The sequence below is a fragment of the Schistocerca cancellata genome, chromosome 6, assembly GCF_023864275.1.
Source record: "Schistocerca cancellata isolate TAMUIC-IGC-003103 chromosome 6, iqSchCanc2.1, whole genome shotgun sequence".
Classification (NCBI taxonomy): Eukaryota; Metazoa; Arthropoda; class Insecta; order Orthoptera; family Acrididae; genus Schistocerca; species Schistocerca cancellata.
In genome coordinates this window covers 643,699,265-643,721,823 of record NC_064631.1, presented here as the reverse complement: position 1 = coordinate 643,721,823, position 22,559 = coordinate 643,699,265, and the positions used below count along the sequence as shown (strand labels likewise).

Sequence of the window (22,559 nt, the reverse complement as noted above, 5' to 3'; positions counted from 1 at the left end):
ACTGAACACCCAATTTAAATATTTTTACCCTGGTATTCTCCAAATGAAGAATCATGGTAATATTCACCAATGAAACAAATTAGTTAATCTTCGCTAAATTTGGATTTCATGAATGAAATGGCTGAAAACACACAGTCTCAATGCATGTTGTTGGATTCAATTACAAATCCACTCTTCAGGTATGCATCATTATATCAGATTAGTTACTAAAAGAATATCTTGTGACACTTTTTCAGAAGCTTTTCTTCTATACAGAATGTACTACATACAGTGTGACAATACGGAACTATATGAAATAAAATTGTATTAACTTCTGAATGGTTTGTGTTAGGACGTCCAAACTGCATGGTTGGCTGTGGGGCATGATGGGAATTAGTATGCGCATTTGTACAGATGCCTTGTTTGGTTTTGTGACTTTCATTTGGATGGGTTCATCAATAAGCAAAATTGGTGCCTTTGGGGGACTGAGAATCTGCATTTCGCGATTGAGAAGTCTTGTCATCCTCAACGGGTGAATTTAGTAATGTCCAGTCACAGAATAATCGGTGAGATATTCCTTGATGGCCTGGTGACTACTGAACAGTACGTGAAGGTTTTGGAAGGTGATTTCAGCTGCATTATCCAATGTGACCCTGATTTCAACAAGATGTGGTTCATGCAAGACAGAGTTCGAGCCCATGGAAGCAGGATTGTGTGTTATGTCCTGGAGGAGCAGTTTTTGGACAGCGTTCTGGCTCTGGGGTACCAGAGACCTCGATTGGCCGCCATATTCTCCAGAACGGAACACATGCAACTCCATTTTGTGTGGCTGTGTTAAAGACAAGGTGTACAGCAATAACCCCAAAACCATTGCTGAGCTGAAAACAGTTATTCAGGAGGTCATCGAGAGCATCGACCTTCCAACACTTCAGCGGGTCATGCAGAATTTCACTATTCATCTGTGTCACATCATTGCCAATGATGGCAGGCATATTGAACATGTCATAACCTAAATCCGAACATCTGTAGTGACATTTACATGTTGAATAGAGTGTGTACACGACATAGTTTGTAACTAATTTATGTTTTTTTTCATATAGTTCAGTATGTCACCATATAGCTTAAACAATGACATTTTGTTGTAGCTATCTTAGAAAAGCTGATGAAAGCTAGAAAGCCTAGAGAACAACATGCAAAGAAGTCAATAATTCTTACTACAAGGGCCATTTAATATGTAATGTAACATCTTCTTTTCATGAAAGCAGATTGGTTTCATCCAGGATTTCAATACACCATATTATTCCCCACTCTTTTGGCAACAAAACCCTATTTTTCAACATTATGTCCGTTTTATGTGATGGTGTTATGCCACCGTGCTGGGAGGGCCTGTATGCACACATGGGTGCCCCTCTACTGGTCGATGTTGGAGCCGATGTCAGGCTGGATTAATAACCTTCCCATGCTCCACATACTGCTTCCCACGGAATGCATCCTTCATTGGACCAAAGGGATGGAAGGTGCAAGATCTGGGCTGTAGGGTGGATGAAAGTAGTTTCTTCAGTTTCCCAAGGATAGCGCAACACACTTCAGAGTTGATCATTGCACCCTGAGGGAAGACATCAAAGAGAATAACCTCTCAAGAGTCCCAAAAGACTATTGCCATGACTTTACAGGGTGGGGGTGTGGCTTTGAACTATTTCGTGGAGGAGAGGTGGTGTTGCACCTCTCTGAGGATTGCTGTTTTGTTTCCAGTTTGAAGTGATGAACCATGTTTCATCATCTGTGACAGTGTTCAACAAAAAAATTGTCATGATCAGCCTTGTAACATGCAAGCAGTTCCGCACTTAAGGTCGTTCATTACTGTTTAGAGTCTTCTGTCAGGGGACGAGGAACCCAGCAGGCACACACCTTTGATTGTCCCAACTGGTGGACAGGTATGTCAGCACTACCAATAGAGACGTCCAGTTGAGCACCGCGGTGTCTGATTGTGATCTGTTGATCACTCAAACGAGTGACTGCATGTTCCCACGTAGCAGGAGGGACAACTCTGTGCGACCAGCCGGCACGTGGGAGATTGGTCAGGTTTACGTGACCTTATTGTGATGATAACAGATGCCTCGTCCAGTGACTGATGGTGTTTTTTTGTTCACTGCCAGGTCTCCATAGTCATTCTGCAAGCACCTATGAATATCTGTGTTGCTCTGGTTTTCCGCCAAAAGAAACTGAATGACAGCTGTCTGCTTAGCATGCATTTTCTGTACAGATGCCACTCTAAGGGTTACGTATAGCACTGCCACCTGCTGAAACTTCATGAAACTAAAGGTGCTGAATTAGGAATATTCCATGACATCCCGCAACAAATTCCGCAGTTTTTCACCCGAAATTATAAATTAAAAAAATAGCATGGAACGTTATTTATTGAATGCCCCTTGTACAAAGTGAAACTGATTGTATTCCTTACAGTGTTGGTTCCTACTTGAGCTAATTCGTACAGTTACATAAACAGATTGTGCTGTCCCATTTAACTTTATTTAAAAGTCACAGTTACACCCATCTCTGCATTGTTAAGAGACTGACTATGTATTACCATCATGTACATTTGCACTTCAAAAATCAAAGTCTAGTGGGTATAAGCATGGTGTGTTTCTCTCTCTCTCTCTCTCTCTCTCTCTCTCTCTCTCTGTGTGTGTGTGTGTGTGTGTGTGTGTGTGTGTGTGTGTGTGTGTGTGTGTGTTCATGTTCATGCAACTAACACTTCACATCCATTAAATGACTATTTCATTAACAGCTTTTTTGTGCATATAATAAACAGTTTATATTCATGTTTTCTTGACACATTGACACCATAAATGTTTTTTAGTCATTGTTTTATAATATTGTCTGTATTCATGCAGAGATGCTGAGCCACACAGCTCGGTGCATTTCTAGCTGAAAAAACTGTGGCTTCTTGCTTGCCAACAATATAAACAATGTGGCGAAACCACGACAGCTATTCGCACGGAGTTGGACACAAGTAGAGTTGAGTAATCTGGACAGGAAATTTTTGACAATTCACCACACATTCCACACTTGAAGTGATATTGATGTGAGGTAGTTGCCCAAAAGAGCAGGTAATAGAGGACTTTCGCAAGTGAGGCAGACAGTGGAAGGAGAGAAGCGTACAATGGCAGATTATGTTAAAGATAATAGAGGACCAGCTCTGACTGAAGCAACAACAGAAAGCTTCTCAAGATATAGCAAACCAAGAATCAATACCAGAAAGTTATACTCCATTGCAAACTGTCAGTCTGTACAGTAAAGTGCTGCATGGACTGTTCTTGGAGAAGACTAAAGGCAAAATAGATAAATAAAAGACCAGGTCCAAAATAGATAAAGAAATGACATAATATTGACTGACCAACAGAACATTAAAGAAAGAATCGGGAGGACTCATTTTTGCCGCAGTTAGAACTAACACCCTCAAAGCCAGTATCGAGAAATTAGCAAAATACCCAAAGTAAGGCTCTAAAGCAGCTGACTGAACAATTGGACATATCTTGAGCGCAGCAGAAAGATTGCTCAGGCTGGTAACAAAGCATAGATACCAAGATGGGGCACAAATGGTCCACAGGGACTTGACATGAAAATTACCATCTCATGTTGGCAAGAACTGGTGGGACAAGAAGCCAGGAAAAATTGTCAGTAGGAAAGTGTCACTTTGCTGTGGCACTTCTGAATTTAGTCAGACTGAATGCTAGAAAATACACCAGACATGACCTTTGTGGAGAAGAAGAAAGTGTAGATCATTGACCTTGCCATCCCACATCATAACCAACTCGCTGACACCTTGGAAAACTTTCCAGTTTTGAGGACTTGAAAATTGAACTACAATGACTCTATCATAAACCAATGAAAGTGGTCAAATTGGATCTTAGCACACTGGGAGAAATGCCAAAATATCTTAGTGGACACGGAAATCTTTGGCACTAATAAAATTATGAAAAGTCATTTTACTGGCATCTGAACAAATTATCTGCTGATATATCACACAGTCTTTGACCATTGTGAAGTGCTGGACTAGTGACAATATATGAAATCTGGTGTAATGAACTCATCTGCTGTGTTTACTGTGATGAACAATATGTATAATAACAATAAACATCATCACCATCATTATCAAGAAAGAACATGTCTCAGATGTGACAAACTATATGCTTATTGAAAGTGTGCACACAAATTTTTGTGTCTTCTGATAACATTCATTGATAAATGTTGGACTCTGACATAAATCTGGGTGTATGCTGGGTTTGTTCAGAAATAATAATTCACAGCATACCAGCAGGTGGTACACGGTATACACTTGATACCTACTGACAGAAATAAATCTAGGGTTGTAAAGTCAAGGGATTACCATAACCATATCACAAATCTTACTTAACTATCTGCTTCTTTGTTTACTGCCATGTGTCAGACATGCTCATTTACATCCCTGTTAAAAGATCATTGAGATAGCTTCACATAATGCATTCCTTTACACAGTGAAGAGATCTTCACAAATAGATTAAGAAATTCTAACCAGAACTCGAATAATATGCATCATAGTGGTGTGCTTAATTTCATAACTGTATGTTTGCAGGTCACTTGATAAAAATGATGGTCTATGAAATGCACAGTTGCTCTGAGTTCTGAATGCCTTTACTCACCCTGTGTGATGACATATTACATCTTCCATTCGTTTATAAAACCTTTTGTTACTTGAGCACCTTACCCCTTATTTAACAAGTTAATGTGTCCATTCTGTATGTTTTAGACAACCTATTGTTACTTGAGCACCTTACCCCTTATTTAACACATTAATGTGTCCGTTCCTTATGTTTTAGATAAATAATAATAAAAAGAACAGCCTATGGAGGAAAATGACTACTGTTACTAACTTTGAAGTGAATATTGTGTACACTTTATTGACTTGCTTAGTAAGCGAAAAATAACAAACGTAAAGGCTTATCCCTACCAATCACACTGTCCATTTCCATTGTTTGTAACATTTTTACAGCTATAAGACATACAAGGTGTGTAAATAAAGAATTTTGATGAATCTTTTCCCTCTTGTTTTATTCCAACAGTATTACAATTGAGTGTTGTCCCCTTCTAAGTACTTGCCTTCTGAAGCCACACAGCACTGGAGACGGTTCTTTCACTCTTCACTGCAATACTAGAACTCAGATACTGGAATAACCTTCAGCTGGTTAGATACAATCATTTGAGTGTTGCCCAGGGCCCCTAAAGGTGTGTTTTCAATCTCAGTAAGAGAAAAAATTCACAAGGACTCAAGCCAGGTGAATAAGGAGTCTTGACAAGCCACAAGAATGTTCTTACTGACCAAGTCATGGTTACTGAAATTGTTGTGTGACAGGATGCATTGTCTTGATGCGACACCCAATTGTAATTTATGTTTGGTCTCTGATGGACAATGATGTGGCTCAAATTCAACAGTGTCCCAATCATTCAAACTGTCAAACGATGATCTGCACGCACAAGATCCTGGACTCAATCGAAATTTGCATCAGATCTTGAAAGCGAAGACCTTCCACTGTGAGGTTCATTTTCAGTTGGCTGTCTTCCTTCTGCAAATGCCTTGAACCACCAACTTACCTAAGCTCTTGACAAAACAATGCCTCCGTATGCCTTCCGAAGTTTTGCAAACATCTCTGTTGCTTAGTGTCCAAAAGTGAAGCACAATCTGATCTCACATTGTTTCTCAAAATTTGTGCTCTCATTGGCAGAATGCACAAGCAAAACCTTCTCCACTAAAAAGCGCACTACCACGACCAACATGACACTAGTGCAGGCCAAAGTGCACTGGAGGCATGTCAAATATTCACCTCCCTCCAAGCATGGCATCACTAGCGTTGCTGGATCAAACACTATGCCATCAGTCTCATTGCTTTATTTTCACACCTCATTGACAATTTATTAAAAACTGAACTGAACTGTGTCTGCATAAAAGTTTTGTTTCTTAACTATGTATCTTCAAGTTGAGTAATGTGTGTAAGTGTTGTGTTTACACAATAGTTTGTGACTTTTGACGGTATTCGGTTTGTTTATTTCAGATACCACCTACAAGTGTCTTTGGTGTGTACAAGCTGCGAGTGGAAGGCACATACGATAATCTGTTGGGCGGCTCTGCATTTGTAAATGAGACTCGTTTAACTTTTTCCCAGAGGTCCATGACTATCTTTATTCAGATGGACAAACCTGTGTACATGCAGGGCCAGACAGGTGCATATAAAGCTTTGGTTATTTATTTTAATTGATGTTCATACTACTAAAATGCATTATCATGAGAAAGTCAGTGCTCGCTTGTATGATTTAATTCTGTTTGTTGATATATTTTTAATTTTGGTGTTGAGCAGTGAGGATATCAATACTTTTTCTAAAACTGTCAGAGATGCATGTGAGGTGAGTCCCTGAAAGACAAGGGCAGTGAATTTATGTTATTTTATGCTTCATTTCAAGCGGGGAGGGGGGGGGGGGAAGAACTCAATGCTGTTAGAAGTATAAAACATGTCCTGGAGTACAATTAATGGTGGTAAATTACTGGCTAAAATGCAGTGCAATGAAAATAAGGATATGAGCAGTAAGAAGATATATTATTTTACAGTAAGATTCCGCACGATTCCAATCAGCACATCACTCAAAGCATTTGATGGAGCTATTGATGTATACATGTTGGACCCCAATAGAATAATAATGAGAAGATGGCTCTCTCGTCAGGTATGTGTAGAATGAGTAATAGTGGATGTGAGTTCCTCATCGGTCTTAAATATTATGTACTGTATTTTTTGACACATCACCTGTTCGTTGCAGTCAAATTTGGGAAGTGTAAGTTTATCCTATCAGCTGTCTGACCAGCCCGTATTTGGTAACTGGACCATACAAGTGACTGCCCAAGGTCAAGTTGAAGAAGCAACTTTTCTCGTTGAAGAATACTACCAGACACGATTTGAGGTGATACGCTACAGATACACAAGTTTTATATTTGTTCTAAAGCTCATACACTCTGTTTTATCAGTTAAATTTTTATCAAAAATTGATATATATAGAGCAAGTGTAATGTGAGACTTTAAGACAGCATTAACTTTAGCAATGTACAAAAAATTTAATACTACAGCTATGTTTTGTTTCAGGTTAATGTGACAATGCCTGCCTTCTTCTTTACATCAGACCGTTATATTTATGGCAGAATTATGGCAAATTATACAAGTGGTGGTCCAGTGCGTGGAAATCTCACCATTAAAGCTACTATTCGCCCTATACGGACAGAACGAAGGACACAACTGAAAGATTTCCGACCCGTTGAGAAATATTTTACCTTCGTGAGTTGGCTTCATGGTTCAAAGCAGTCTGTTTTATTGAACATGGTGATGCTGTTGTGTTGTAGAAAATATTTGAGTGTTTTTTAATTTTGCATGGTATTTTTGTGCTTTTATGCTTAAAATGTGAAAATAATGTTTACAGTTACATAAATTTCTGTAGTTATTATGCATAACAATGTGAGTAATAATTGAAAGATTAGTCATAAACATGTCATTGCATTTTTTTCCATCTGTTAATTGCGTTCACTTTCAATAGCTGAGTCCTTGTGATTTTATTGCTAATGTTTTAGTTTTTTAGTTCTTTTTTTCTTTATTATAACTGCATAAATTAAGCATGGTTGTTGTCTTTACTGAAAATAAATGCATGAAATTAAATTTGCTTGCAGGATGAAACGCTTCCATTTTGGTTTCCAACAACAAAAAAAGAGTATTACTCCATACCTCATCTCAAATTTGTAAGTCTCTAGCAATTTCACCACATCAGTTATTAAGTTTATTTTTGTGATTACATATAATATAAACACCTGCTGCTCTTCAGAAACAGTAATAAAAGATTAAAAACAAACCAAATAAAGACAAATAAAAGGATTGCTTACCTATAGGAAAGATGCATAAAAGGATTGCTTATCAATAGTAAAGATACATGTGTAGGTAATGTGCTTGGTTTCAAGCTTTATAGAACCAGTGGTCAGTTACTAATTTACACAGCTCATTTAATTTTGATATATGACTGAGTACTTAAGTATTGGATTTCAGGTGTTGTTTGACCAACTTTGTGATTAGTTTCAGGACATCTTCTCTTGCAGAACTCAACACATCATTCTTAACCAGGGAAAATCATCAGATATAAAAGTAACTTTGCTCTTATGCTGAGGAAGTGCTATGTGGTCATTACTGATTACAATGTAAATAAAAGATTTTGTGGATAATGTTAGAAGTTCTGTGATGCTTTGTAGAATTAAAAGTCACAACAGTTGAAAAGAGGTATCAAATGCAGAAGTACCTGCAGAGGACTGATGACTGGTGTAACAAATGGCAGTTGACCCAGAAGAAGATAAATAAATTTAATGATTGCACGTAAATAGGTAATAAGAGTGATTAGTTTCAGATTACAATGCTGACAATAATTCACTGAAATGGTCACCATCAAAACAATATCAAGGTAAAATCATTTTTAGAACCAGAAGTGCATCCACCGTCTAAGGAAAGCAGATGCCAGACTGGAATCTGTTGTAGGAATTATTAATAATTGTAATTCGCTCATGAAAGAGTGAACCCACAAAACCCACATTTGTTAGTTCTTAAATATTGTTTGTGAGTCAGGGACAACATGTCAGGTTAATAGGGGAAGTAGAGACAAATAGTAGTGTGCGTTGACACCTCCAGTGGCAAATACTGCAAGAGAGACATTCTGTGTCATTATTAAAATTACAAATGCATAGTCTCAAGAAGAGCTGGGTAACATTTTACTTTCTCCCAAATACATCCTGTGAAATGTCTTAGTAAGATCAGAAAATTTCAAGCTCATAGTTGTTCTTGCCAATCACTGTTTGCCAATGGAACGGGTAGAGATGGAGATGTAGCAGTGGTAATGGATGTACCCTCTGCCATGCACTGTAAGATGGCTTGTAGAGAATAGCTGTAGATTACATGATTCTGTATTATAACTGATGAAGGGTGTTAAAGAAGTTGGTGAAACTGTTTCACAGGCAGGTTGAAAGAGTTTAGGATATTGGTTGAATGAAGTGTTGGATTGTACAGTTTAGACGAGAAGTGGAGCCTGTATCTTAAAGCCTGATTTAAGATAAATATTAAGCTTATTGTGGATTCTGTGGATAGTAAAAACAATTCATTGAGAGAAAGCAGATCTGAAAATATTCAGTGTTGGAATGTACAGAATTGTCACAGTAACAAGAAGGTGTAGCATACGTCAATAGTGAAATGAATTCCACAGAAACAGTTTGCAATTTTCCCAATCTAGTCTACATCCAGACAATAGCTTTTAATCCATTCAACCTTGTTAATTGTCATGAAATTCAGAAGTAGACCTACATTTTTTTTGGGATGGCTTCATTAAAAGAAGAATGTGGTGCAGACCTATGTTATGTTCCAGTTGCCTTTTCTACTCCAAGTGATGTTTTCAATAATCTTTTGCTTTCCGTTCATCTCTCTCTCTCTTTTTCTCAACTGTTTTTCTATGAAACTTATAAATGTGATCATGTTTTTTTTCCCTTTCTCTCCAGTCTCTCCTCATTTCTCCCCTTCTCTTTCATATACTTTTCTTATTTTTGTTTTATGAATTCTTATATGTTTCTGTTCTCTTTGTGATTCTCTCTCCTCCTATATCCACATGAAGGGATCCATGTGCCAAGAGTTTGAAATTACTATGGAACATTAATATTGCGTATTCAAGTTTTTAATGTATCTATGTTCCTCTAAGAACCAACAAAATATTCAATAAAAATTGCCTTTTATAGTTGACTGCAAAGCTACTGACATCTTTTTTAAAAATTCTGAATGTGCTTTTTATTTGTCTTTATTTCATAACATTCTCAGTTTTATTACTGTGGGCTGAGTAAACACAGATCTATTGTATGTAGAACAAATACATAAAAACTGTGGTTTACTTTTGTAGATACTTAAGAAAATGAGGTAATTGACAAGTGATATCAGTAAAAAAGCTTGTAGTACTTGCTAAGTATAATGGTTTTTTGATTTTAAAATGGAACAGTATCCATGAACGTATAAAATAACTGAGGAAAGTAGTTATTGAACAATAATTTTATTGAAATCATAGATTAACTTTTCCTCTTATTAAGTGCATAATTTTAATGAATAACAATTCATTGATAAAATGTAACAGCAATATTATGAAAAGGATGGTTCCTACTCATCATATAGCAGAGATGCTGAGTCACAGCTAGGTACAGCAAAGCAAAAAGACTGTCAGACAAAGCTTTCTCCAAACAAGCATTCATCAGAATAAACAAAAACAACAATTGTGTGTGTGTGTGTGTGTTTTTTGTCTTTCCTGGTGAAGGCCTGTTTGGCTGAAAGCTTTGTTTCACAATCTTTTTGTTGTGCCTATCTGCAACTCAGCATATGGTGAGTAGCAGCTATCCTTTCCATAATAATGTTGTTATTCCATCCTGTATTTTCCATTGTTTGATCGAATGTAACTGGACTGATACAAAATCTACTAACCAAGCAGCAGCGGGAGAATGCATACGTATAAAGGTTATGGAAATTTGTGCACATTAAGTTACTGTGTGTGATGAATGACAGATTTGACTTTCAAATTTTCCTGGCAGGTATGTTGTAAATAGCCTTCACAAGTTTGCTGCCAGGTGACGACAAATTCCACAATATTTCTTTGGACTAAGTGTCATGCATCTTCAGGTGGTTCAACTGTGCTGGTGGGTAGATATGACTGATGGTATCCGCATGTTGGCACTCTGTGTATAGAAAACACCCGTGTGTAAAGCGCAGGCGTGGAAATCACACATGCTCAATAATTTGCAGATAGATGGAGCCATACTCAAACACCCTCTGTGAAAATTGCAGAGTGGCCCTCCTGCTCGTGTGCTTGTGCTGTATGCTGTGTTTACAAGCCCATACTAGACCAATGTTATGATGGGTCTGTAATCAAAAATCTCTTGATTTTCTAGTTATGATTTAATAGCGGCCAATGCAGGGTTCCAGATTGTGCGCAGTTGAACTCCCGCACCCCATTGATGAGATAATCAGCTGTGTGGATAAGTATTGCTTCCTTACTGATGCCATCCCAGAAAGATGATGCCAGGGATAAAACTTCTGTTTTTTCGTAAATCATGTGATTCCCTGTATTCAGACAGTGTTTTGCAGTTGCCAACTTTTCCAGTTGGCGTAAGTGTGAATGTCGCTGACGTTTTGCAGCGTTCTTGTTCTGTACGACATGTCGGGCCTATATATGCCATCTGATATTGGCAAGGAATCTTGTACCCACCACGTTTCCTCAGGCCAAGATCATCCTTAACTGAATCCAACAGGTTCCTCAGTTTTGCAGATGGTTGAAAAGCATACTTAATGTCCTATCTTCCGAGTACTCTTCGGATTTTTGATGACATGGCATCAAAATACGTCAAAAAGGTCAAAGTGGTACATTTCTTCGTATCTTCATTCTGCTCTGTAGGTTGAAGTCACTTCGGCCTGAATGCATCATGTATCTGTCTCTCATATTAACTATTTTGTCAGAATACTGCCTTCAATTGTTTCATTTCACTCGACAGGCTATCAGGATCAGATACCGCTGGAGCTCGAGTCAAGGTGCGGCATGTGTTGTACGCCTAATCCCTTCGTCAGCATCCTTAGGAAGTTTTGAAACAGCCTGTTCTATTACACCAATCACATGTCGGAAGCTCCAGTTAAGAAAGCCAACTTTAACATCACCTCAGCTGAAACAAATGCTCTGCGGGAAATGAGAGGAGACCCAAAACATCGCCATCTTACCTGCTGACAAAGGAAATGCTGCTGTGTTTCTCTCATGCACAGAATATAATAGCAAGATATACAAACTGCTCGACGATCCTGCATATCGTAAATTAAAAAGTGATCCAGCTGGTAGGATCCAGAGAGAGACTTTCAGCACAAGTCACCAACATCAACAGACTGCAGTTCCTCCTAGACACTAAGGCCTACCCAAGATCCAAAAGAATGAGATGCCTCTCCGTCCCGTTGTAAGTAACGTAGCAGCACCTACTTATTTTATTGTCAAATATCCGACATCACTATTGGGACCTCTCATAAGCAAGTGTGACCGTCATATTCGAAACTCTGAAGATTTCACAGGTCGCCTGAAAACTCTTAGATTGAAATCATCGAACCGCTTAGTAAGTTTTGATATTGTGTCTTTATTTACAATGGTTCCCTTGCAGGACTCTTTAGAGCTCATTAGCAATGAGTTTGAGGAGAACATAGTGGCATTATTTAAACATCTGCTTACTTCAATATACTTCTTATTTCATGGCCAGTATTTTGAACAGGTGGACAGTGTCGCCATGGGAATCCCCCTGTCTCCTGTTGTGGTCAGTTATTTTATGGAGGACTTTGAAGAAAAAGCACTACAGTCAGCCACTCTCAAACGCTCTCATTTTCTGCAGTATGTGGATGGTACATTTATGGTGTGGCCATGTGGATTTGACACTCTACCTATCTTTCTTCAGCATTCAAATTCGCTCCATACCTATGTTTCTTCAGCATTTAAATTTGCTCCATCCAAATATAAAAGTGGAAAAAGATGGTACTTTAACTTTTCTTGATGTTTTTGTATGAAGGAAAGTAGATGGAACCTTGGGATACAGCGTCTATTACAAGCCAACACATACAGATCTACATTTACAGGCCACAAGCTGTCTTTATCCTGCCCAGTGCGATAGTGCATTATGTACATTGGTTCATAGATTGTGAGCAGTATCTGATCCTGAAAGCCTGTTGAGTGAAATGAAACAATTGAAGGCAGGATTCTGACAAAATAGTTAATATGAGAGACAGATACTTGATGCATTCAGGCCCAAGTGAGTTCAAACTACATGTACCACTTTGACCTTTTTGAAATATTTTGATGCCATGTCATCAACAATCCGAAGATTACTCCGAAGATAGTAGATTAAGTGTGCTTTTCATTCATCTGCAAAATTGAGGAACCTGTTGGATTTGGTTAAGGATGATATTGACCTGAGGAAACATGGTGTGTACAAGATTCCTTGTTAATGTGGGGTGGCATACATAGGCCAGACATGTCGTACGATACAAGAAAGCTATACAGGGCGTTACAAAAAGGTACGGCCAAACTTTCAGGAAACATTCCTCACACACAAAGAAAGAAAATATGTTATGTGGACATGTGTCTGGAAATGCTTACTTTCCATGTTAGAGCTCATTTTATTACTTCTCTTCAAATCACATTAATCATGGAATGGAAACACACAGCAACAGACTGTACCAGTGTGATTTCAAACACTTTGTTACAGGAAATGTTCAAAATGTCCTCCGTTAGCGAGGATACATGCATCCACCCTCCGTCGCATGGAATCCCTGATGCGCTGATGCAGCCCTGGAGAATGGCGTATTGTATCACAGCCGTCCACAATACGAGCACGAAGAGTCTCTACATTTGGTTCCGGGGTTGCGTAGACAGGAGCTTTCAAATGCCCCCATAAATGAAAGTCAAGAGGGTTGAGGTCAGGAGAGTGTGGAGACCATGGAATTGGTCCGCCTCTACCAATCCATCGGTCACCGAATCTGTTGTTGAGAAGCGTACGAACACTTCGATTGAAATGTGCAGGATCTCCATCATGCATGAACCACATGTTGTCGTACTTGTAAAGGCACATATTCTAGCAGCATAGGTAGAGTATCCTGTATGAAATCATGATAATGTGCTCCATTGAGCGTAGGTGGAAGAACAAGGGGTCCAATCAAGACATCACCAACAATGCCTGCACAGACATTCACAGAAAATCTGTGTTGATGACGTGATTGCACAATTGTGTGCGGATTCTCGTCAGCCCACACATGTTGATTGTGAAAATTTACAATTTGATCACGTTGGAATGAAGCCTCATCTGTAAAGAGAATATTTGCACTGAAATGAGGATTGACACATTGTTGGATAAACCATTCGCAGAAGTGTACCAGTGGAGGCCAATCAGCTGCTGATAGTGCCTGCACACGCCGTACATGATACGGAAACAACTGGTTCTCCCGTAGCACTCTCCATACAGTGATGTGGTCAACGTTACCTTGTACAGCAGCAACTTCTCTGACGCTGACATTAGGGTTATGGTCAACTGCACGAAGAATTGCCTGATCCATTGCAGGTGTCCTCGTCGTTCTAGGTCTTTCCCAGTCGCAAGTCATAGGCTGGAATGTTCCGTGCTGCCTAATACGCCGATCAATTGCTTCGAACATCATCCTGTCGGGACACCTTCATTCTGGAACTCTGTCTCGATACAAACGTACTGCTCCAGGGCTATTGCCCCGTGCTAATCCATACATCAAATGGGCATCTGCCAACTCCGCATTTGTAAACATTGCACTGACTGCAAAACCACGTTCGTGATGAACACTAACGTGTTGATGCTACATACTGATGTGCTTGATGCTAGTACTGTAGAGCAATGAGTCGCATGTCAACACAAGCACCGAAGTCAACATTACCTTCCTTCAATTGGGCCAACTGGCAGTGAATCGAGGAAGTACAGTACATACTGACGAAACTAAAATCAGCTCTAACATGGAAATTAAGCGTTTCTGGACACATGTCCACATAACATCTTTTCCTTATTTGTGTGTGAGGAATGTTTCCTGAGAGTTTGGCCGTACCTTTTTTGTAACACCCTGTAATGAACAACAGTGACATTCACGCAAACGCCAACCGGAAAAGTTGACATTTGCAGAACGCTGTCTGAATACAATACATTGCATGATTTCTGAAAAGACTGAAATTTTATGCCCGGCATAATTTTTCTGGGATTGTGTCATTAAGGAAGCAATACATATCGGCGCATCTGATAATCTCATCAACGTGGTGCAGGAGTTCAACTGAGCACAGTCTGGAACCCTGCATTGGCTGCTATTAAATCACAACGAGAAAACTAGACCCGTCATAACATTGCTCAGGTGCGGTTTTTTAGTGAGTGACATCTGGCTGCAATGTTAGTAAACACAGCGTACAGCACACGCTCGTGAGGGCCACTCTGGGATTTTCCATAGTAGACATTTGAGTATGGTGCCATCTATCTGCAAATCATTGCGCTTTCATGATTCTGCACTTGCACATTCTTCGCGCATGTATTCTCTATACAGGGGTGTCGTCGTGTGGACACCGTCAGTCATACATAGCCACCAGGAGGTTGAACCAACTGAAGATGTTGGACAGTTGCTCTGAGAAAATATTGTGGAATTTGCACGTCATCCGGTGGCAAACCCGTGAAGACTGTTTATAAAATGAAGGATGTTTGAGCTGAAACTGACTTCACTATTTGACCTTATTTAAATTTTTAATTAATAAAATTTTGGACTGTACTGTAAGTAATCAGCTCATTCTATGTGAATAATCATCATTCCCTATAAAATTCAATTAACTTGATAAACCATTTTAATTGTTGTGTTTTTTGCAGTTTGATGGTGTTTATGATTTTCGATATGACATGACAGAACTTGAACAATATGTCCCACAGTTGGATGGTATGGAAGTTGTTATAACTGCAACTGTTGGTGAACATTTTCTGAATGAAATTATAGATGGTTACTCAATTTCGAGAATTTATAATTCCTCAATTAAAGTGGGATTTCTTGGAGGCTCACCCCAAGTCTTTAAACCAGCAATGCCATTTACGTGTTATGTAAGTAACAAATAAATACTCAGTATTTCGATTTGACTGTCACTAAGTAAACTCACTCTCTCTCTCCATTCTGTTTGCTTCATTGTAGACATTTTTTATTTGACTGTAAATATAACTGTCTTTGTGTTGTGAATTTCATGCATTTCAGAACTGTTTCATATTGCAATAACAGACCAAAATTTTTAGTGCCTAGCACACTCACTCACATTCAGGATGATGATGGTTCAAATCACCATACAGCTATCCAGATTTAGGTTTCCTGTGATTTTTGCAAATCATCTAAGCAAATGCTTGGATGCTTCCTTTCAGTATGAGGCAGTTGATTTATTTACCCATTCTTCCATAATCGGAGCTTGTGCTATGTCTTTAATGACTTCGTTGTTGACTGCACAGTAAACTGTAATCTCTTCCCTCTCATCATACATCTTGCTGTTACACCATATTCCTTCTGCACCCTCAGAGTTCATAAAATATGGTAATGTTTTGGTTTGGATGTGGAATTGTGTTGCTCTGTATAAAGAACCACATCGTAGTTCTTGAGTACTTCATCTGCTTTGTTTGTCGCCTTTGTTTTTCCACAAAATATTTATATTCTGTATATTGGTTTAAAACTTCTACAGTTGCACTAATACTTCAAATAATTTAACATATTCATCAATATACTATATTAGTTAGATAGTTTTTCAACCACAAATAATTTTTACAAGCCAGTTGTATGTTTGTTTTACATATATGGTGGATGTACATTACCACTTCACAGCTTAGGGATTATACTGAGGTACAAGTCACACATTAGCCATTTGAACCATGCCATCTATTTTGTTGTGCTAATGGCCATGCCGATGTGGTGACACCGGTTCCCATCAGATCACCAATGTTAAGCACTGTCAAGCTTTGCTAGAACTGGGGTGGGTCACCTTCAGAGTTGGCCAAGTGCTGTTGGCAAGCAGGATGTGTTCAGCCCTTGTGAGACCAATTGAGAGAGCTACTTGATTGAGAAGTAGCAGCACCAGTGACGAAAGCTGACAGTGGTCCGGAGAGCGGTGTGCTGACTACATGCCCCTCCGTATCCACATCTGGTGACACCTTAAGGCTGAGGATGCCACAGCATCCAGTCAGTGCTGTTGGACCTTCAAGGCCTATTCGGACAGTGTTTGTTTGTGTTTTATCTAATTTGTTAATTAGGTACAAAACTAACAGCTACCACAATCATAGTAATTTGCCATTGCTGTTTCACACAGTAGATTGGGGTTGGAGTGGGGGGGGGGGGTTGAGTACATTAATTCAGACATTTTCTGTTTGTATTGTGTAAACTTATATCTATAAGTGAATTTTCATTCAATAATATACTCAGTCCTCTTTAGCAGCTCGTGGAGTGTCTGTTGGGAATTCAAAAACAGGTGATAGATGGGTGGCTATTGTGGTCTAATAGGTAGAGCACTAGACTTCAGTCCTGAAAGCCCTGACTGAATCTTCATTTGTGTCTGTCTTTATTGCTCCTTTGTGAGTAAATTTTTTCCTCCATGGTGTTTGTTTGGCTTAGAATGTGTTTAGCCTTTTATTGCTCTAATTCTGTAGGGGCTTTTCCTCATCATAGTTTCTCCAGAATGTCCCCTGGTCCACTCAGCGTGCTGGCAAATGAGTGTTGGGGATCTTTCCTGGGGGTAAAGATGGCTGGGGCAACGGGCCCAGTCACCCTCCCCCTCCCGCTCCTAGTGCCCATCGTGGGCTTGCACTATAGACTTTACTTTACTTTACTTTACATTACATTACTTTATATAGGTGACAGATAGAACAACAAATACTCACAAAATGGCACTCATGGTTCCGACTATTTTCCCTGCACCTACTCATAGCATTTTGACTCTGCAGTATACTGATCAGACTATGTGATCTTCTGACCCCATTTCATTACTGTTTTTTTTAATATTTTGCTATAGAGCATATAACACATTTTAAACGTTGCTTCTTTTTCCGTGTGAGCACAGCTTGCAATGTTTCTATTCAATCCAGTAACCTAGATCTTCAGTGCTGGAATCTTGTTTCCTATCGTCAAGTGAGGTCATTTACTACCGATGTCATCATATACTATGTTAGTTTGCAAATTTGTGTTTTGGGTGTTCATTGTAATTTTTTGCTTGTTTCCTTCTTCTGTATTGCTGTCCAATTACCTCATCTGTGTTTAGAGCTATAACCTGCCATTACTGCAACTCTTAACTTCTTGGTGGTGGTGGTGGTGGTTAGTGTTTAACGTCCCGTCGACAACGAGGTCATTAGAGACGGAGCACAAGCTCGGGTTAGGAAAGGATTGGGAAGGAAATCGGCCGTGCCCTTTAAAAGGAACCATCCCGGCATTTGCCTGAAACGATTTAGGGAAATCACGGAAAACCTAAATGAGGATGGCCGGTCGCGGGATTGAACCGTCGTCCTCCCGAATGCGAGTCCAGTGTCTTAACTTCTTGACTTCACCTTTCTTTGCCTTATAGGATTTCTCAGACTTTAAAGTCTCATAATTTGCTGGCATTTAATGAGCTGGCGTCTTCCATGTTTCATAGATAATTTGCTCGATTTCTGTTAAACTGATGTTGAATGAGTAAGTTTATTGGTTATGTAAATTATATTTTAATTTGTATCAGTTACAGAGTACTAATTACAAGTGTACCATAATTTACTATCAAAAGTGAAATGACCACATTTAAACTATACTGTGGTAAGTTGTTCTCTCTTTGCACCACACCTCTGCTTGTGACTAGGTCACTTTCCTGCTTAATTCTTGAATAATTCAGTCATCACTAACAAGTTAGCATTGCTGTGACCTTATTTGTGTCTGTCTTTATTGCACATTTGAGAGGAATTTTTTTCCTCCATGGCTTAGAATGTTTTTAGCATTTTATTGCTATAATTACGTAACTCACCTTTCTCCCTTCAATGTTTTCTTTTGCAGATTTCAGTTTCTTTTCACGACGGTTCTCTTCTGTCTCGTGAGCGACTTCTTTCAGGTAGAATGAGTGTAAGGTCAAAAGTAAACAAACAAGGATCAGGAGGTGGCTCAATGGATTTGAGGTTTCTGAAGATGTCTGCTGAGAAGGATGGTATTTGGGAGTTGAAAGTGGACCTGAAAGAAGAACTAGGTCAGTAGCTTTAAACAAATCATGTTTTTTCTACAAAAAGCTGAAATGGCCTAAGTGACACATTGTCATTGTTTGAATTCTTGTGTTTCCATGCTGAGTATCTGTATTAATGCAGAGGAGAAGCATTGTTAAGGGGTAGATGAATAATAAATCAGCTCTGTGATGTACTATTGAAAACTTCAGTCATATGATTGTGATGTATCATCTTGAGGAAGTTATATACTTATTCATTTTAAGAACTGTAGTCTGCACTTCTACATCTGGAGATTACAGTAAATCAGTTGTAACATAAGGCGCCATACAGCCTCAAAGGCTATTGATATGTTAAATATTTTCAGGTTATGAAGATAATGCCAGGTCACGACAGCTTTTGAATGAAATACATTCAATGGAGATTACTGCATACTTTGATGATGTTAACGGACAGCAAGCACAGGCCAGCCTACTTTTGCTGTCACATTTTTCACCAATGAACCATCAGATCAAAGTGTCAACGTCTACCACTGATGCCAAGGTAAAATACTTTGTTGAAAGCTGTTAGTGTGTTAGATGTAAGGGATAACAGAAAAAAATTATGTAAGTATTTTGTCTGCTATTTTGTAATGAAGCTCTCTGGACCTTTTGTAGTATTTTATCATTCTAGAAATTTTTATTGTTTTAATATACAAATCTGCCATTATTTAATTCAACACACAGAGCCAGGAGTAAATGTTAATGCTAATTGTGAGAAATCATATCCTAGAGGTTTCAATGTCTTTAGCATCTGCACAGTCATTTTCTATTAACTGTAACTTTCCTCCTTATCCGCCCTGATAGGCGAGCATTTATAGCGCCTGCTTTCAGGAGACAAGGTGGTGCATCAGCGGCTTGCGGTAAAAGGCAGGGGCCAGTCTGCCAGCAAGCCTGGCTGTGTATTTTAGACTGTTTTCCACATATACTTAGGTAAATGCCACTTTGATTCCCAGTTTGCATCTCAGTTACACAGTGTACAAACAGTTTGAAAACAGTGTCACATTTGACCGTGCGATATACATTAGATGCAGACAGAAGGCGTACCCTAGGGGTGAAGCTACTAGTAACTTTAAAATGTCTTTGAGAGTGGTGGCGAAATTGGAGAAGTATTGTACCAGTCCTGACCTGGCATTGGTTGGATGCATGGCACCGGAGTAGATGGGTGGATACCTTTCCTTCTTTTTGAAAGGTTCAGAAATGTAGAGACTTAAATGTTGATTTTTAATTTGTATTTCTGTCATCTCTGCTTCAGTTAATGTACAGTGGACACTTTGTAATTGTAAGTAACTATTCCATATGTCCTAGTGCTAGTGTGACTGACAAGTGTGTAATGAGTGTGGGTTCAGCTCCCAGAGGCTTACTGAATTTTTCTTAATACACATGAGGAAGAAAGTGTTGAGGAATATATACTGTCTTAGATGCTCGAATGAGAGGGCACATTGATTATACACTATATGATCAAAAGTATCTGGACACTTGGCTGAAAATGACTTACCTAGAAGTTCGTGGCACCCTCCATTGGTAATGCAGGAATTCAATGGCCCACCCGTAACCTTGATGACAGCTTCCACTCATGGAGGCATACGTTCAGCCAGGTACTGGAAGGTTTCTTGGGGAATGGCAGCACATTCTTCACAGAGTGCTGCACTGAGGAGAGGGATCGATGTCGATCGGTGAGGCCTGGCACGAAGTGGGCGTTCCAAAACATCCTAAAGGTATTCTTTTGGATCAGGTCAGGACTCTGTGCAGGCCAGTCCATTACAGGGATGCTATTGCTGTGTAACCACTCCGACACAGGCTGTGCATTATGAACATCTACATCTACATCATCTACATCCATACTCCACAAGCCACCTGACAGTGTGTGGCGGAGGGTACCTTGAGTACCTCTATCGGTTCTCCCTTCTATTCCAGTCTCATATTGTTCGTGGAAAGAAGGATTGTCGGTATGCTTCTGTGTGGGCTCTAATCTCTCTGATTTTATCCTCATGGTCTCTTTGCGAGATAAACGTAGGAGGGAGCAATATACTGCTTGACTCTTCGGTGAAGGTATGTTCTCGAAACGTCAACAAAAGCCCGTACCGAGCTACTGAGCGTCTCTCCTGCGGAGTCCTCCACTGCAGTTTATCTATCATCTCCGCAACGCCCTCGCGATTACTAAACGATCCTGCAACGAAGTGTGCTGCTCTCCGTTGGATTATCTCTATGTCTTCTATCAACCCTATCTGGTACAGACTCCACACCAGTGAGCAGTATTCAAGCAGTGGGCGAACAAGCGTACTGTAACCTACTTCCTTTGTTTTCGGATTGCATTTCCTTAGGATTCTTCCAATGAATCTCAGTCTGGCATCTGCTTTACCAACGATCAACTTTATATGATCATTCCATTTTAAATCACTCCTAATGCGTACTCCCAGATAATTTATGGAATTAACTGCTTCCAGTTGCTGACCTGCTATTTTGTAGCTAAATGATAAGGGATCTTAGCTAAATGATAAGGGATCTATCTATCTATGTATTCGCAGCACATTGAGATTCAATTGCCATTCCCTGCACCATGCATCAATTCGCTGCAGATCCATCTGCAAAAAGCCTCAGTGAACTTCCAATGTCATCCACAAGATCATTTATGTATATTGTGAATAGCAACTGTTGTGGACTGACAAGACAGCCAGTCCACAGTGACGGGTAACCGAAAGGCACGCGTTTAATTCACGCAGGCTTGCTTAGGTCTGAAACAGGATACATAATGAATGCTATAAAGAAAAGTACGTAGCTGCTGGAATACTTAACTTTAATCCAACATTTGTATACAGCATTCTGGATGATACAAGTGAGACTCTCTCTAGAAATGGTTAATGGCGCCTTGTTAGGTCGTAGCCATGGACTTAGCTGAAGGCTATTCTAACTGTCTCTCGGCAAATGAGAGAAAGGCTTCGTCTGTGTAGTCGCTAGCAAAGTCGTCGTACAACTGGGACGAGTCCTAGTACGTCTCTCTAGACCTGCCGTGTGGTGGCACTCGGTCTGCAATTACTGACAGTGGCGACACGCGGGTCCGACATGTACTAATGGACCACGGCCGATTTAAAGCTACCACCTAGCAAGTGTGGTGTCTGGCGGTGACACCACAGCAACGGTCCTACGACACTCCCCTGCGGCACACCTGAAATCACTCTTACTTCGGAAGACTTCTCTCCATTGAGAATGACTTGCTGCGTTGTGTTATCTAGGAACTCTTCAATCCAATCACACAATTGGTCTGATAGTCCATATGCTCTTACTTTGTTCATTAAACGACTGTGGGGAACTGTATCGAACGCCTTGTGGAAGTCAAGAAACACGGCATCTACCTGTGAACCCGTGTCTATGGTCCTCTGAGTCTCGTGGACGAATAGCGCGAGCTGGGTTTTCTCATGACAGTCTTTTTCGAAACCCATGCTGATTCTTACGGAGTAGATTTCTAGTCTCCAGAAAAGTAATTATACTCGAACATAATACGTGTTCCAAAATTCTACAACTGATCGACGTTAGAGATATAGGTCTATAGTTCTGCACATCTGTTCGACATCCCTTCTTGAAAACGGGGATGACTTGTGCCCTTTTCCAACAGGTGCTTGTTCGTGTTGAAAGATGCAGTCACCATCCCCGTATTGCTCTTCAACAGTGGGATGCAAAAAGGTGCTTAAAACATCAATGTA

The 22,559-nt window shown here is 39.6% G+C and overlaps 1 protein-coding gene across 3 annotated transcripts in view; it reads left to right on the top strand.

The window, feature by feature from the left end:
- LOC126190666 (CD109 antigen) overlaps window positions 1-22,559 on the top strand; it is an 818,148-nt gene that overhangs the window by 734,893 nt on the left and 60,696 nt on the right. For 2 of the 3 annotated variants that reach the window (XM_049931109.1, XM_049931110.1), the window contains 8 exons: window positions 6,069-6,237; window positions 6,620-6,732; window positions 6,826-6,966; window positions 7,146-7,334; window positions 7,721-7,789; window positions 15,494-15,718; window positions 18,663-18,849; window positions 19,188-19,363. In XM_049931109.1, coding sequence (XP_049787066.1) covers window positions 6,069-6,237; window positions 6,620-6,732; window positions 6,826-6,966; window positions 7,146-7,334; window positions 7,721-7,789; window positions 15,494-15,718; window positions 18,663-18,849; window positions 19,188-19,363 — 1,269 coding nt within the window. The remainder of the gene's footprint in view (window positions 1-6,068; window positions 6,238-6,619; window positions 6,733-6,825; window positions 6,967-7,145; window positions 7,335-7,720; window positions 7,790-15,493; window positions 15,719-18,662; window positions 18,850-19,187; window positions 19,364-22,559) is intronic. The other variant, XM_049931111.1, reaches the window with a different exon arrangement.